This window comes from Nyctibius grandis, chromosome 3, assembly GCF_013368605.1.
Source record: "Nyctibius grandis isolate bNycGra1 chromosome 3, bNycGra1.pri, whole genome shotgun sequence".
NCBI lineage: Eukaryota > Metazoa > Chordata > Aves > Nyctibiiformes > Nyctibiidae > Nyctibius > Nyctibius grandis.
This window is the reverse complement of record NC_090660.1, coordinates 92,398,023-92,412,867: the sequence shown is the minus strand read 5'-3', so window position 1 is coordinate 92,412,867 and position 14,845 is coordinate 92,398,023. Positions and strand designations below refer to the sequence as shown.

The window sequence follows — 14,845 nt, the reverse complement described above, 5'->3', positions numbered from 1 at the left end:
GAATTCACAGCTCCCTCACCTCCCAAACAGCTCCCGTAACCCCCAGAAGAAGGGAAATGGCAGATTCCCCGGTTAAAGCTGTTCCACCTCCTGTGAGCAACGGGACCAGTCACCGTACCAGAAAAGGACAGCCAGTCCCCATCCACAGCCCACAGCTCCTGAAGGCCATCTAAGGTGACGCGTAGATTCAAATCTCACCTCTTCTGGGTCTCAAATGCCAAGGGATTTATGCAGACAGAGGAGCTCCAACAGGTCCTACTCGCTGTGCTAGGTCTGTTGACCCAGTTCCAAAACTGCCATTGTCACCCAAACAATCCGGAGAGGGGTGGGGCTGGGCTCTGCAAATGAGGGACCCCCTGTCCTGGTCTGGACTAGGACAGAACCAGTTTTTCCTTTCAGTTACGTTTCTTCTAAGTAAGTAACTGCACTTTCTGAAGTTGACTACATGTTTTTCAGACAGTGTCCACTTCTAGAATTGATAACGCTTGATGTGTACAGCTGTTACTATGGTAACGGCAGGACTGGTATGCAGAAAGGCTCTTGCTTATACCTATTCCTAGAGAAACCAAGGTCACTGCTAAATCTCTCATGTTGCACAAGTGAAAGGGTGTAAAAGTGACGCACCTGTGGGCGAGTTTTCATTAACTCTGTGCTCCACCTTCCTGCATGGAGACTCCATAGGAGACAAAAGGATGGCAGAGTTTGGATCACTTGGAGTTAAATCCACCATGATGTCAGAATCACTGAAGCTCCCAACAGAAAATTCACTCATTTCCTTCAGTGAAGAAGGTGGGCTTAGAGGAGAGGCATCTTGAGCTCTGAAGATGTTTTGCATGAGCTGTTCCACATCTAGGCTAGATGGCACCACGTCAATCTGGATGGCCTGTTCCACCATCATGTTGCTGCTTTCCTCCTCCTCCTGGGAAGAAGTTAGTTCTTCATCCAGAACATTTTCAAGCATCTCTCTATTCACAGTCCGAGCTGGAGGGAGCTGGATCACCCAGCTCAGAGGTTGTGGTGGTCAAACTCTCTTCATCTGAATCAGTCCTGTTATCTGTGTCCTCATTAAGAAGCAGCCCACTGCCTGCCATCTCCTCCAGAGCTTGGTCTTCTGTGATGAGGCTGTCTGGCATTGGGGCATGCACCGCCAGTGGCTTCCCCTCTGAGCCATACGTGCACTCCAGGCACTGCTCTCCCCTCACCGAGCTGTTCTGAGCCATCTCCATGCTCTGCAGCAAAGATTCCAGTTTCTTGTTTTGAATGTTTATGTCTACGAAGTATTTCTGCGTTTTTTTGTCTTTCTGAGCCAAGCTGTTTTTCATGGTTTCAATAACCTGCTTGAGTTGTTTAATTTCGCTTCTTGCTTCCTTTAAGGCCAGCTCTGCCTCCACACGATTACATTCTTCTTCAATCCAGTCTTCCTTCATCCGTCTCAGCTGAGCTTTGAGCTCTTCTATTTCTGTTTCCCTGTAGCAAAATAAAGAAGTTGGAACACTTCTGCTAACTGGTCAGTTAAAGAATAAATGTGAGACTCCACCGCATTGGGATGGCCGTGCTGCAGAGATGCTCCGAGAAGGAAGCAATTTCCTCCAGGCACCATTTGCTGCTGCCTCAGAGAGAGCTGGCAGAGATGTAAGCTGGCTGCCCAGGCACGCCAGCTGATTGCTAACTGGAGTCACCGACCTCGCCACACAGCCAGCAGCCTCGTGGGCTACGCCACGATCCCAGACATTTTGAGGCGCAAGTGCTGACCTCTAGGTTAGGTCCAACCAGCACAGCGCTTAACATCTCATCTGCTGCCTCGCCCTGGAGGAAATGAGAAACAGCTGCCTGGGTGCATCCCCCACGCTGCCAGCAGCTCATCACCTACAGCCAGAGCCAACACTGGCCTCACACAGAAGGATGGCTTGGGGCTGCAGGCACATGGCTCGCTTTGCCCAGCGTGGAGCCAGAGGCTGCTGCCTTGACTTGCAAACAAGTGGGGAGAGGGGGCCCCTGCGTGCGGCCCAGCCCTCGCTGGTGCAGAGGTCGGGCTATCCCGGCTGCTTTAGTAAAAGAGACGACATTTGTTGCTGTGTAATACACATGGTCACTTCTTTGCTCAGCACCCATACAAAGGGCTATTGCGAAAAATTCAATATCTTAGCGACAAAAACACAAGCGGGCACACTGGTTTGTGTAAGAGCTTTTCTTTCATTAGGGGAGACAGGACATTTGGAGTCATGTTTCACTGAGTGAGGCAGAACAGGAGACTGAGGTAATACATGCTGGCAAGGTCTCAATGCTAAATGAGACTGGTAAAAAATTATCCTTTAAAAATATTCTACTGGGAAAGTTCAAAAAAGGGAAGAAAAACAGCCATACTCATACCTAACCTGCATGGTAGGTATTCACTGAGCGTGCTGTGAAAGCTGAAATACCTGAAAACAACCTAATCAGACTGATCATATTTCAAATTTCTTAATGAACGATTTATGTGGTCAAGAAATGAGTAAAAACTTCCAGGACTCTGCAGGGATCGGCTCCGCGGTCGCCTCGCCCCCCCGCCTTTTCCTTTCTTAGGTACTGTCTCAGAAATGGTCTTGTCCTGCGTCCTCAGACACCATCTCCTGGGGGGCAAGGACGACGTTATCTCCGACTAGGCGTGAGTGACGTTCCTGCCGTGCAGCCCTCCACCTCCTCCTGAGGGAGCCGTCTGAGTCCCGGTGACAGCACGGTACTAGGACCCCAGGGACCTGCTCAGGGCACCAGCAGCAGCCAGGTGACAGGTCAGCGCCACAGCGCGGGAACCGGACCTGTCCTGTGAGCGGTGTAAACTGTGACTGGTGACACCACGCCAGCCTGGCTGCTCTGTAAAAGGCGCCGTATTTCTACGCCATGCGCACGCGCCCACCCCCAACTGCCGACCACCAACAGAGGACCCAGGGGACGCCGCGGGATCCAGGGGCATGACGATCCTTTCTCTCTCAACTGATCTCCTTTTCCTCTCTTCCTTTTTACTTCTCTCTCTCTCTCTCCTCCTTGTTACCACACTTGATGGAATTAATAAAACACAGGTTAACTTTGTCGATACCGTGCCTCGGTTGTGCTTTATCCATTCTCAAGGATCACGAATCTATGTTTTGATCAGGTTTTTTTGGGTGTTATTTACAGGCGGGTCCCTCTCGGGACCGACTGCATTGAAGTTATTTACAGGTGGGTCCTGGCAGGGACCGACTGCATCTAAGTTTTAGATTTACTAATAAGGCGGATCCCACGTGGGGCCGACTGCATTGATCAGGCGGGTCCCACTTGGACCGACTGCATTTGATTTAGTTCGGGGTTGCTGTTAATGGCCATGGGCCGGACAATCGCCGACAAACTTAAATCTGGAACCTGACAGACTCCCACCCCTAAATGCTCCTGAAAAAATCTTTCTAACTGTGATTGCTGAAGTGAAATATACCTTTCTTTAAGTTTGCTCTCAGATTCCTTCAGCTTTGTTTCCAAATGCTGTACTGTAACTCTTTCCCGCCGCAGAGGAGTCGAATACTGCTCCGGATTTTGTGGCTTAACGCTGTGATTGTCACTACAGGAATTGTATCTCCCTGACTGCCTGAGAAGAAAAAAAACAAACCATCACGCAACATCACTCCAACAGTTCTTCAGTCCTGGCAAAAACATCCTATTGACTGGTAAAAAGCTGAGTCTACACTTGACTCATTTGGGGCTCCTCAGCGTCCGCACAAGTGACTCCCTCTGGCAAATCAAAGTACTTGAGGAAAAGTACTACCCCATACAACCCTCTCCACAGCTAAACGACCCTTATACAAAAGAAGCAGTAAATCCACATGAGAACTGATGGCATGAAACCACGTGAAGGAGCCTGCCTTGGAGTGAAAACCAACTACAAAGGCCTTGGACTAAATGTAACCTTGACTTTTACAGTGCTGAAACAATAAAGCTTTTACATGGCATGGAGCACCCTGTTGACAGGCAAGCCACCAACATGAGGAGTCACACCTATGCCGAGGAGCAAGGTGACCTGCTCGGCAGCCCAGGCAGCTGATCCCACGTTATAGCGCAGAGAAGGTAACTCCATGCGATGAACACCAGGATGCCGAAAAAAAGACTTGCCTCATCCCCGGGCTGCTGTCGCTTTCCTTGTATGAGTCTGAGCTGCTGCTGCTGGCTGAAGAAGCCCTGTAACTCTGACGGACGTTAGCAGGACTCAGCTGATTTTTGCTCGGTGTTGAGAAAGGGTCCTTTTCACAGGCAGCAGGTGGGCTGGCTCCGGACTTGTAGGATACGCATCCATTATTCCGACCGTAAGGGCCACGACTGGAGGGGAAGCAACACGGTTAAAGCATATTGGATTATCCTCATCATGCAACCCACTTTGTGTCTTGTTTCACACACAAAGTTGTCTAAACACTAAACCAGATGATAGATAACTGTGAGTGTCCGGGAAGAAAGAAGGTCCTGAAGTCATCAGCACCGCATGTTCTTTCACTGACTGCGGGGCTCTCAGTCCGAACTATGTGATCTAGGGAAACCTCAGCCATTTTCACATTTCTCTGTGGGTAGCACAGTTCCCAGTGACTCCATCAGCTCATCCACGTTCCCTGGACCTCTGCCTCCATTGAGTAATGAGAGGACCGCAATCTGGACTAGTGCCAGAAGAACCACACTACAGCTTTTCCTGGCCAGGCCTGCAGAGAGATGCCCAACCCTGGAGGTTAGCTGTAAGACTGATTTCATGCACCTCAGCAAGCAGCCCGAGGGATCACGGCGTGCAGTGAAAACAGATTTTGCCTGAGCCACTGTTTCTTTTCTGCCTTTGGCATACTGGGTGCTTCAGCTGTCACTGCCAGCTATTCATTTGCTTAGATACAGTCTGAACCCCACCGCGGGCAGGCTGAAACGGTATTAAAACAGACAAAGGGAAGCACAGCCTTTTCCTTCTTCCTTACAGTTTCCCTCATACATATCTACCTTTCTTTTCCCACTCTTTAGTCAATAATCTGACTGTCAACTGTGTGTGCTTGAAAGCAATTCGTATCTGCACTGCCCAACAGCTGCCAAAGGGCTGGGGCGCTCTGAGGACAGCTTCTCGAGGGGCGTTACTCGCTCGCTCACTTGGTTTGCCTTCCTGCACTACTACGCTGCTACCTTCATCCTCCCATGGAAGTTGTTCTTTTGAAGTGTAATGAAAGGGCAGGTTTCAAAAAATATGGAAAAAGGCAAATCCAGGCAGCAAAAGAGAAGGCTTGAACACAAAAGTTTAAATACCACAGAATTATGAAGCAAAATCTCTTCTTGAAATTGTCCGACTTGGGAGATTTTATAATTATTTTACAATGAAGTGCAGGACTGTGGTCTGTGTCAACACTGAAATGTTTCATAGCGAGTTAAGTCAAACAGTTAAAAAAGAACATATCGCAAAGGAGACACCTCTTTGCACTAGCAACACTCGCACTGCTCAGGAAAAGTTGCTTTGCTTACTTGCAAGAAAAAGAAGGTATTTTGCTGCTTCCAGCAGCAGACATACGGACTGCAGGCGCTGAAATACCGCCCGTGCTGCTTGAAGGGCTAAAATCGGCTTCACTCCCTGGAAAGGAAAAGGGAAGAGTGAAAACATGGTGGAAATGATAAACTCAAAGAGTGTTTTCAAAATCACAATGAAGCACAAGCATCCTTCCTTGGTCTGTCCTGTGTGATTTTTAGAAGTTGCATGAATTTTCAAAACATCCCTGAGGACAAGCGCTGGATTTGTTCCAGATTTTCAACATTCTTCAGAACTGGCACTTCAACAAGAGTTGAAGCCACCTACTTGGGAAATGCCTCCCGTCGGTCTCAGTAAGAAAAGCTTCTCAGCTGTGTGAAACTCTTGTTTCTGGGCAGGCTAGAAGCAGGTTGGTGTTAAAAGCACTGAACGGCTCAGTGCTCGGCTCCTGTCTAAAGACTGGGGTGGGTGGTTCACGCTACATCAAATACATCAGGGTCCACAGAAAAGTGGCCCATGGAAAGCCCTCTTCTGCTGTCTGCTTTACTGGGATTCGCAGGGCCAGATTAGTTTTGCACTGGGCAGAGGCTGCACAGCATCTGCCCGTCACACCACCTGGGATACACATCGCATCTGCAGTAAGAACCGGATAGGAGACAGGGTTGCTGTCCTCTCAGCTTATCATGCTTCTCTCCACCTCCTCTGTAAATCCACCCCATTTGGATGCCTGTCAGTACCCTGTGCTACACGGGTGAGATCCAAACAGGTCTGAGTTTCCCACAGCTCCCACCTCTCTGGGGAGACTCTACCCAACCCCTTGCACCCAACAGACCTGAGAAAACAAAGCTCTGCAATCTAAAGTGTTGGTCAAAGTTGGGCAACCTCCATCTAGTTGCTCTTCTGGCTGCTGGGCTTTATTTTATGAGTTTGCTTGTGGTTTCTTTATTGGAACAGGGACTGGACGTGCATCTCTCCTTTCTCCTAGGCTCTTCCTGAGCTACGAATCGTAACTTCAAGTGAGAACCAAAACAGAGTGAAGGCGTCTAAAACACAGCTTCACCAGGGTTTAGATATCCAGCTACATAAAAGCAAGTAAAATATCACTGCTTAAACAGCCCAAGTGTTCAAAATGCCACCGCTATCTGCAAAGACCTGCTTAGCTGTTTAAGATCGAGCTTCCACTTCTGAGCCCAGTAACCACCAGCTTTCCCAATGTCTTTTCACCACAGTGAAATCAAATAAGTGAGATTTGCACGACTGAAATACAGACATCCCCTTAGCTTTCCATGCCTACGTATAAATACAGATATACAAACAGACAGGAATAGACAGACATATCCACTCAATACTGCTCAGAAAGTAGTTAAAGTAATCCCTCTTGAGGGAAACAAAAACTTTCAGGTAGTAATACGGTCACCGAAAAACAAAGTTCAGAGAACGCTGAAACTGTTTATGATTTGAAGTCAAACATGGCCAGAAAAGGGAAAACCAGAATTTTCTACTTTCTGTTTGAAATGATGCTTTGATTTTGACAACTGACAAATTTACTTCTTCTTTTAAAAAGGGGGTAAAAACATCAACAAATCTCCCCAAACATTCTAAATATTTTAGATTGAATACTGCCTTTGTTCAGTCTGAAACAAAGGTTTTCTTTAATATTTCGATTTGACAGCAAACCCCCAAATCAGCTATTTGCATAGCTCCGCTTTGAACGCAGTAAGATGTCAGACAAAAAAGGAAATAGGGGATGTAAAGGAAATAGCAAAGGAAATAATCTATCAATTCTTGAGTAAACATTGCTCAGAAAACAGTTTTAAATCCCAGGATTCTCATTCAAAAGGCATTAATAACCTGGAGGAAGTCCAAAAAAGGTCAACAATAATGATAACAAGATTACAGGGCACTGTTTCTGAAGGCAGATTAAGGGAATGCTGTTTGTGTAGGCTAAGATAAAAATGAGTACTGGCAACACTGTTTATCATGAGCAGGAGGAGTACAGCTGGAAAACTGAAAAGAAAACCATGTAACAGCAACACAGGATTCTGGCTGTGATGCGTGTTATTTCATGAAAATGACGTGAAATAAAACTGATGGTTGGTGGGAGTTGTGCGTAGTAAAATGTAGCTGAGTAGGTTCAGAATACTTTAACCGGGGAATCAGAAAGCTCTTTTAAACATTGGCATAAATAATACAGACTGTAATTTAAAAGCAGAGCACAAAAAAAAAATCTCCTAAGGGAAGATTCATAATGTCCTCTTTCGTATGCACAGTATTTCCTTCTGTGGAGGTGAAGCCGGCTGGAACCACAGAAAACAGCCAGAAGGAGCAGAAAATTTGCTGCAGTAAATACACAAATTGCAAAGCATGCTCTAGTTTGACCTCACACACATTTTAAAAAAATACTTAAGAGTGTGCAGTGGTGCATAGCATTGGTTTCTCTTTTTTGGCTCATATTCCACCCTGGATTAGCAGAGGACAGAAAAAAAACCTGCTGGAATATACAAAAAAGGATTTTTTTGACTGAAGATCACAGCTACTGCCATCTTCCATCCCTGCCTCAACTCTGACCTCTATGCCCCAGTGCCCGCCTTACGCCAGGCACCGTACTTGGCTTCAAAAAGGGCTAAGAGCAGAGTTGGCAGAGACCTGCTGAGGAACACAGGAGACAGGGGTGGGATTCATCTGACTAAACATGGATTGTCTCTAATGTAGACAGTGAGTTCAAGGTACTATTTATCTTATCCTGTAGTAAATGCTTAGATATTTGGTCAGAAAGACCGCACACTAGACTCACTGATTTTATTTATTATATCTCCTTTAAAACAAAGGAGGACCTTAGTGCGCTTGTGAAAAAAATATGAATATGAAAATGAATACGATTCTGTGATTCTGAACAGCATCTGTTAATGAAAGTTCTTCTCACACAGATCACAGAATCACAGAACGGTTAGGGCTGGAAGGGACCTCTGGAGATCATCTAGTCCAACCCCCTGCCAAAGCAGGTTCCCCTAGAGCACGTTGCACAGAGTCGCATCCAGGAAGGTTTTGAATATCTCCAGAGAAGGAGACTCCACAACATCCCTGGGCAGCCTGTTCCAGTGCTCTGTCACCCTCAAGTAAAGATGTTTTTCCTCATATTTAGATGGAACTTCCCACGGTTCAGTTTGTGCCTATTGCCGCTTGTCCCGCCGCTGGGCACCACTGAGAAGAGACTGGCTCCATCCTCTTGACACCCGCCCCTTAGGTATTTGCAAGCTTTGATAAGATCCCCTCCCAGTCTTCTCTTCTCCAGGCTAAATTATTAGCAAAAATCTGTTGGAACCCACAAACTAATTGTTATGAAATTCTACACAGAATCCACACACACTATCCTTCTGGTGAGAATCACAGAATCAACCAGGTTGGAAGAGACCTCAGGGATCATCGAGTCCAACCGCTGCCCCTACAACACCCTGTCAACTAGACCATGGCACTAAGTGCCATGTCCAGTCTTTTCTTAAACACATCCAGAGATGGTGACTCCACCACCTCCCTGGGCAGACCATTCCAATGTCTAATAACCCCTTCTGTAAAGAAATTCTTCCTGATGTCCAACCTGAACCTCCCCTGGCGAAGCTTGAGGCTGTGCCCTCTTGTCCTATCGCTACTTGCCCAGGAGAAGAGGCCGACTCCCACTTCACTACAACCTCCCTTCAGGTAGTTGTAGACTGCAATAAGGTCACCTCGGAGCCTCCTCTTCTCCAGGCTAAACAACCCCAGCTCCCTCAGCCGTTCCTCGTAGGACAGACCCTCCAGACCCTTCACCAGCTTGGTCGCTCTCCTCTGGACTCGCTCCAACACCTCAACATCTTTCTTGAAGTGCGGGGCCCAGAACTGGACACAGTACTCAAGATGCGGCCTCACCAGTGCTGAGTGCAGAGGGACGATCACTTCCCTAGACCGGCTGGCTACACTATTCCTAATAGAGGCCAGGATGCCATTGGCCTTCTTGGCCACCTGGGCACACTGCTGGCTCATGTTTAGCCGGCTGTCGATCAGCACCCCCAGGTCTCTTTCCACCGGGCCGCTTTCTAACCACTCTTCCCCCAGCCTGCAGAGCTGCATGGGGTTGTTGTGGCCCAAGTATAAGACCCGGCACTTGTTCTGTTGACCTCATGCCGTTGGTCTCGGCCCATCTATCTAAACCTGTCCAAATCCCTCTGAAGGGCCTTCCTACCCCTCAGCAGATTGACACTCCCACCCAGCTTGGTGTCATCAGCAAATTTGCTGAGGGTGCACTCAATCCCTACGTCTAGGATCATCTATAAAGATATTGAAGAGCACCGGCCCAGAACTGAGCCCTGGGGAACACAGCTAGTGACCGGGCCGCCAGCTGGACTTTGCCCATCACCACCACTCTCTGGGCTCTGCCATCCAGCCAGTTTTAATCCATTGAAGACTCCCACCCATCTAAGCCCAGGTAGAGAGTTTGTCCAGGAGGATGCTGTGGGAGACAGTGTCGAATGCCTACTGAAGTCTAGATAGACTACATCCACAGCCCTGCCCTCATCTACTAAGCGGGTCACTTGGTCATAGAAGAGACAAGGTTGGTCGAGCAGGACCTGCCTTTCATGAATCCATGTCTGGCTGGGCCCCGATGCCCCGATTGTCCTGCATGTGCCGTGTAATGGCACTCAGGATGATCTGTTCCATCACCTTGCCTGGCAACCGAGGTCAGGCTGACAGGCCTATAGTTCCCTGGATCGTCCCTTCCGACCCTTCTTGTAGATGGGCGTTGACTTTGACTTAATTGCCAGTCGCTGGAACTTCTCCAGTTAACCAGGACTGCCGGTAGATAATAGAGAGTGGTTTGGCAAGTTCATTTGCCAGTTCCTTCATTACTCTAGGGTGAATCCCATCCGGGCCCATAGCCTTGTGGGTGTCCAATTGGCACATAGGAGCAGGTCACTAACCGTCTCCTCCTGGATTACGGAGGTTCACACGCCCCCCGTCCCTAACCTTTCAGGCTCTGGGGGCCGCAGTCTTCCTGAGGAACACCGGGTCTTGACATTAAAGACCGAGGCAAAGAAGGTATTGAGCACCTCTGCCTTTTCCTCATCCCCTGACACTACACTACCCTCCTCATTCAGCAAGTGGTGGAGGCTCTCCTTGACCCTCCTTTTGCTGTTGATGTATTTGTAAAAGCTTTTTTTGTTGTCTTTGACTGTAGCAGCCAAATCAAGCTCTAATTGAGCTTTGGCCCTTCTAATCTTCTCCCTACACGACCTGGCCATGTCCCTATAGACCTCCCAAGTTACCCGACCCTTCTTCCAGTGCAAGTAGGCTCTTTTTTTCCTTAAGTTCTAGTCTAAGTTCCCTGTTTAACCAGGCCGGTCTTTTTCCCTGACGGCTTGCCTTCCTATAGACTGGGACAGCCAGTCTAGAATACTAGACTTGTTTTCACTTTTCCTGAATGCCAACCGCATAGAACACATCAGGAAAAGAAACTTTAAACTACACACTTACTTATGTTAAGGAAGAAGTAGAAATAAAGGAAAGTATATATGTGTCTCAAAATAGTCTGACACAATAAATTACGAATCATGGTATGTCCCTCTCATCTAGCTTGTTAGTTCATCATTTGATGAATTAAAAGGATTGTTACACCTGTAAGCATACGCAAGGAATATACTCAGAAATATCCATTTCAAGAAAATAAGAGGTGTTGACTCCTATAACAGGACCTTTATATGCATTTTTTGGTTGGTTGGTTGGTTGGTTTGTTCATTTTTTATTTGTTTGTTTTTAAGATCTACCTGGAAAACAGCTGCTCGTAAACTATCTGCTTTGTCAAATTCTGTACTGTTCTTCTGCACGCGTTTATCCTGCAACACCTTTCATGTTCCCAGATATTGAGATGAAACAGGTGTAGCTGATGGAACAGCTTTTGCGTTTTTCTTTAAGTGCACAGAAGACAGAGACCTGTCAGATAAAGAAGCTTTCCGGTTTTGTAAAACTCTCTCCTTTGTTTCACGTAGTTTCTTGACAGAGTCTTTTGTGCAGGCAGAGACGATTACAGCTACATTACAGATACAGAACTGAGGCCAGATAAATTACAGGCTGCCTCTGCTCTATCCAGCTTGGCTCAAGACCGTGAATTCACAGCTCCCTCACCTCCCAAACAGCTCCCGTAACCCCCAGAAGAAGGGAAATGGCAGATTCCCCGGTTAAAGCTGTTCCACCTCCTGTGAGCAACGGGACCAGTCACCGTTCCAGAAAAGGACAGCCAGTCCCCATCCACAGCCCACAGCTCCTGAAGGCCATCTAAGGTGACGCGTAGATTCAAATCTCACCTCTTCCGGGTCTCAAATGCCAAGGGATTTATGCAGACAGAGGAGCTCCAACAGGTCCTACTAGCTGTGCTAGGTCCGTTGACCCAACTGAGAGGGACCGTTCCAAAACTGCCATTGTGACCCAAACAATCCGGAGAGGGGCGGGGCTGGGCTCTGCAAATGAGGGACCCCCTGTCCTGGTCTGGACTAGGACAGAACCAGTTTTTCCTTTCAGTTACGTTTCTTCTAAGTAAGTAACTGCACTTTCTGAAGTTGACTACATGTTTTTCAGACAGTGTCCACTTCTAGAATTGATAACGCTTGATGTGTACAGCTGTTACTATCGTAACGGCAGGACTGGTATGCAGAAAGTCTCTTGCTTATACCTATTCCTAGAGAAACCAAGGTCACTGCTAAATCTCTCATGTTGCACAAGTGAAAGGGGGTAAAGATATCGCACCTGCGGGGAGGAGCAGACAGGACAGGTGACCCAAAATTGACCAGTGAAGCATTCCCTCCCATGCATGTGTCGGGTTCTGGATTAAGGTCTGTCTTAAAAGTAAATCTAGAAATAAAATGCAGACAGCCCGCGACAGCCCTCCTAATTAGTAAAAAAGGAGTAAATCTAGAAATAAAATGCAGACAGCCCATGTGGGCCCGCCTAATTAGTAACTCCAGTGCAGCCCACGTGTGGTGTGCCTGGTTCAATGCAGACAGCCCACGTGGGGCCCGCCAAATTATAAATCAGCCGGTATGCTTAACCTGCCTGCAGGTAAAGCACCCCCCAAAATCCTGACCCGAAATAAAATAGATTCGTGTTCCCTGAGTTCGGACAAAGCACAACCGAGGAATGGTATCAATAAACTTAACTCTGACTTTATTAAGTCCAACAATGAGGCAACTCAGTGAGCAAGGAAGAGAGAGAGAGAGAGAGAGAAGTAAAGGAAAGAGAGGAAAAGAGAACAGTTGAGAGGGAAAGGATAGTCACCACCCTGAGATCCAGCGGCGTCCCGCGGAATCCTTTGTTCCTTCTCGGAAGATGGCGGTGGGGGCCCACGTGGTCAGGCATTCCAGCCTCTTTTATAGAGTTTTTTCGGCAGAGTCATGTGACATGGAGCCGCCAGTCAACAGTTCGCACCAATCACAGGTCCGAGGGCGGGACATGTCCGGTTCCTGTGCCGTAGGATTGGCCCATTGTCAGGGTGTCGCCGGAGAGACACATCCGGAGGCGGGTGGAGGGCGGAGACCTCTAGTCGGCACCTACCATATTGCGTCATAAAACGTCACCAAGGTCAGGTCGGTGCCTACCTTATTGCGTCATAAAACGTTGCCAAGGTCAGGCAGTCCGGTCCTCCACAAGATGGCGTCTGAGCACATGGCATAGGACGATTTCTGAGACAATGCTGAAACGAAAAAAAAAAAGGGGGACACGGAACAGATCCCCACAGCACATCATTCTCAGTTTAAAGCTGAGGGATCACGAGGGTCAGGTCGCAACGCAGAGGCCGTATTGCACTTTCCCTAACCCTTACCGCATTCCCTTACACGTGTTTTTAGTACAATGAAAAGAAGTACTCAAAGTTTCTGAAGCAGCGACTTGTCTTACACAAATTAGCTACTACTAATAATCTGGTGTGCGCATATGCCAGCTTATTTCTGGAGTGTAAAACTCGTGTCGTGGGTATTACCACGATGGTTAACGGTATATTGTCTGCCAATTGTGAGGCAGTTCACATTCTGGAATACTTAGTAAGAGAGATTTCTTAACATGGAGATAGCAGTGGGGTTTTCCCCCAAAGTCCGTTGTTCAAAGTGTCATCTTATTTGGTTGAAGCTCTTCTAAGTATTTCAGCCGGGCATCTTTACTATTGAAAGGCTTTAGCTCAAGTGGTTAATTTTCATAGAACTCCTCCCTGCCCCCCCTAAAGAGTGTCAAACTTTACTTGTTTTGGAAGGGTTGTGTATGTGTCCAAATATTTCATGTAAATAGAAGGAACATGATCAGAACTGTAACTGTACTACATACTGCTTGGCCAGCTGTGAATGGCCACCTCAGTACAACTGATCATCATGTAAGCTGTATCCCAGCTGTGTGATCTGGAGTCTCTTCTTAATGCTAGAAGACTGCACCTTGGTCTACAACATGATCTGAAGGTTTCAGACTGCTAAATGGGGAGCAAAGTCCACCGAACCCTCCAGAGGGTTCACGCTGGCTTTACTCCAGCAGTGCTTATTGAGAATGAAATGAGTGTTCAGAAAAAGTAAGGACGTCCCTTAGTCCCTTAGCTAGCTGTGTCTGGCTATGTGTTGGTGCTCAGTCAGTATTCAGAAGTGTCTTAGACTGGAATCATTTTTGTATAGTAATAGAGTGCTGATCAATCATGCAAAACTGGGCTGTGGCCTGCTGAATAGCAAGGAAGACTCTATCCTGTGGCCTCCTCTCTGGTGACTTAATGCATATGTGTAACAGTTGAAACAAGCATTTATAGGAAGCCAGATGCTTCCTGGAATCAAAGCATGCTGAAAGACAGTGCTCAGGAGTAGACTTCTAGTGCCTGAGAAGTTCCTCTAGTCTGTTTTTTCCCCACTCCCCAGCGGGTTCTGGACTGGGATGCACTGAAATTTTGCAGTCAGTGATGAATCAGTGTAGTGGATGATAAACTGGATTTTCAGTTAATTGAAGTTAGTTGGACCTTGGTTTCTTCTGTGAATTGTAGATACTGATCTGCACCTTTAGACTTTCTAATACCAATGAAGTCTTTTTCGCAGTGGGAATAGCTAAGCTAAACGCTGGTGCATTTTTGATTGTGTTGAAGTAAAAGACCAATGGTATGAGATCATTCTTACTACAGTTATTCAGTATGTATACAGTAAATAAAAACATGCTGGAATAAGAATGCCTGCAAACAGTGTTCTGCTTATAATTAGTGTTCTGCTGACCAATGAGAGAGGTTTAGGGTTTTTCTGGACATAATTTGTGTTAGGAATGCCAAGCAAGGTTGAGTTGAGGAATGGATACTTTCCTGGCTTAAGCATCTTACATCATTCC

The 14,845-nt window shown here is 47.2% G+C and overlaps 1 protein-coding gene across 1 annotated transcript in view; it reads right to left on the bottom strand.

The window, feature by feature from the left end:
- The window catches only part of LOC137661602 (serine-rich adhesin for platelets-like), a 50,731-nt gene that overhangs the window by 33,731 nt on the left and 2,155 nt on the right, over positions 1-14,845 (bottom strand). Inside the window, 7 exon segments of the mRNA XM_068397208.1 lie at positions 625-976; positions 978-1,467; positions 3,446-3,591; positions 4,113-4,320; positions 5,485-5,590; positions 12,935-13,056; positions 13,105-13,199. Of these exon segments, the coding sequence (XP_068253309.1) occupies positions 625-976; positions 978-1,467; positions 3,446-3,591; positions 4,113-4,320; positions 5,485-5,590; positions 12,935-13,056; positions 13,105-13,199 (1,519 nt within the window).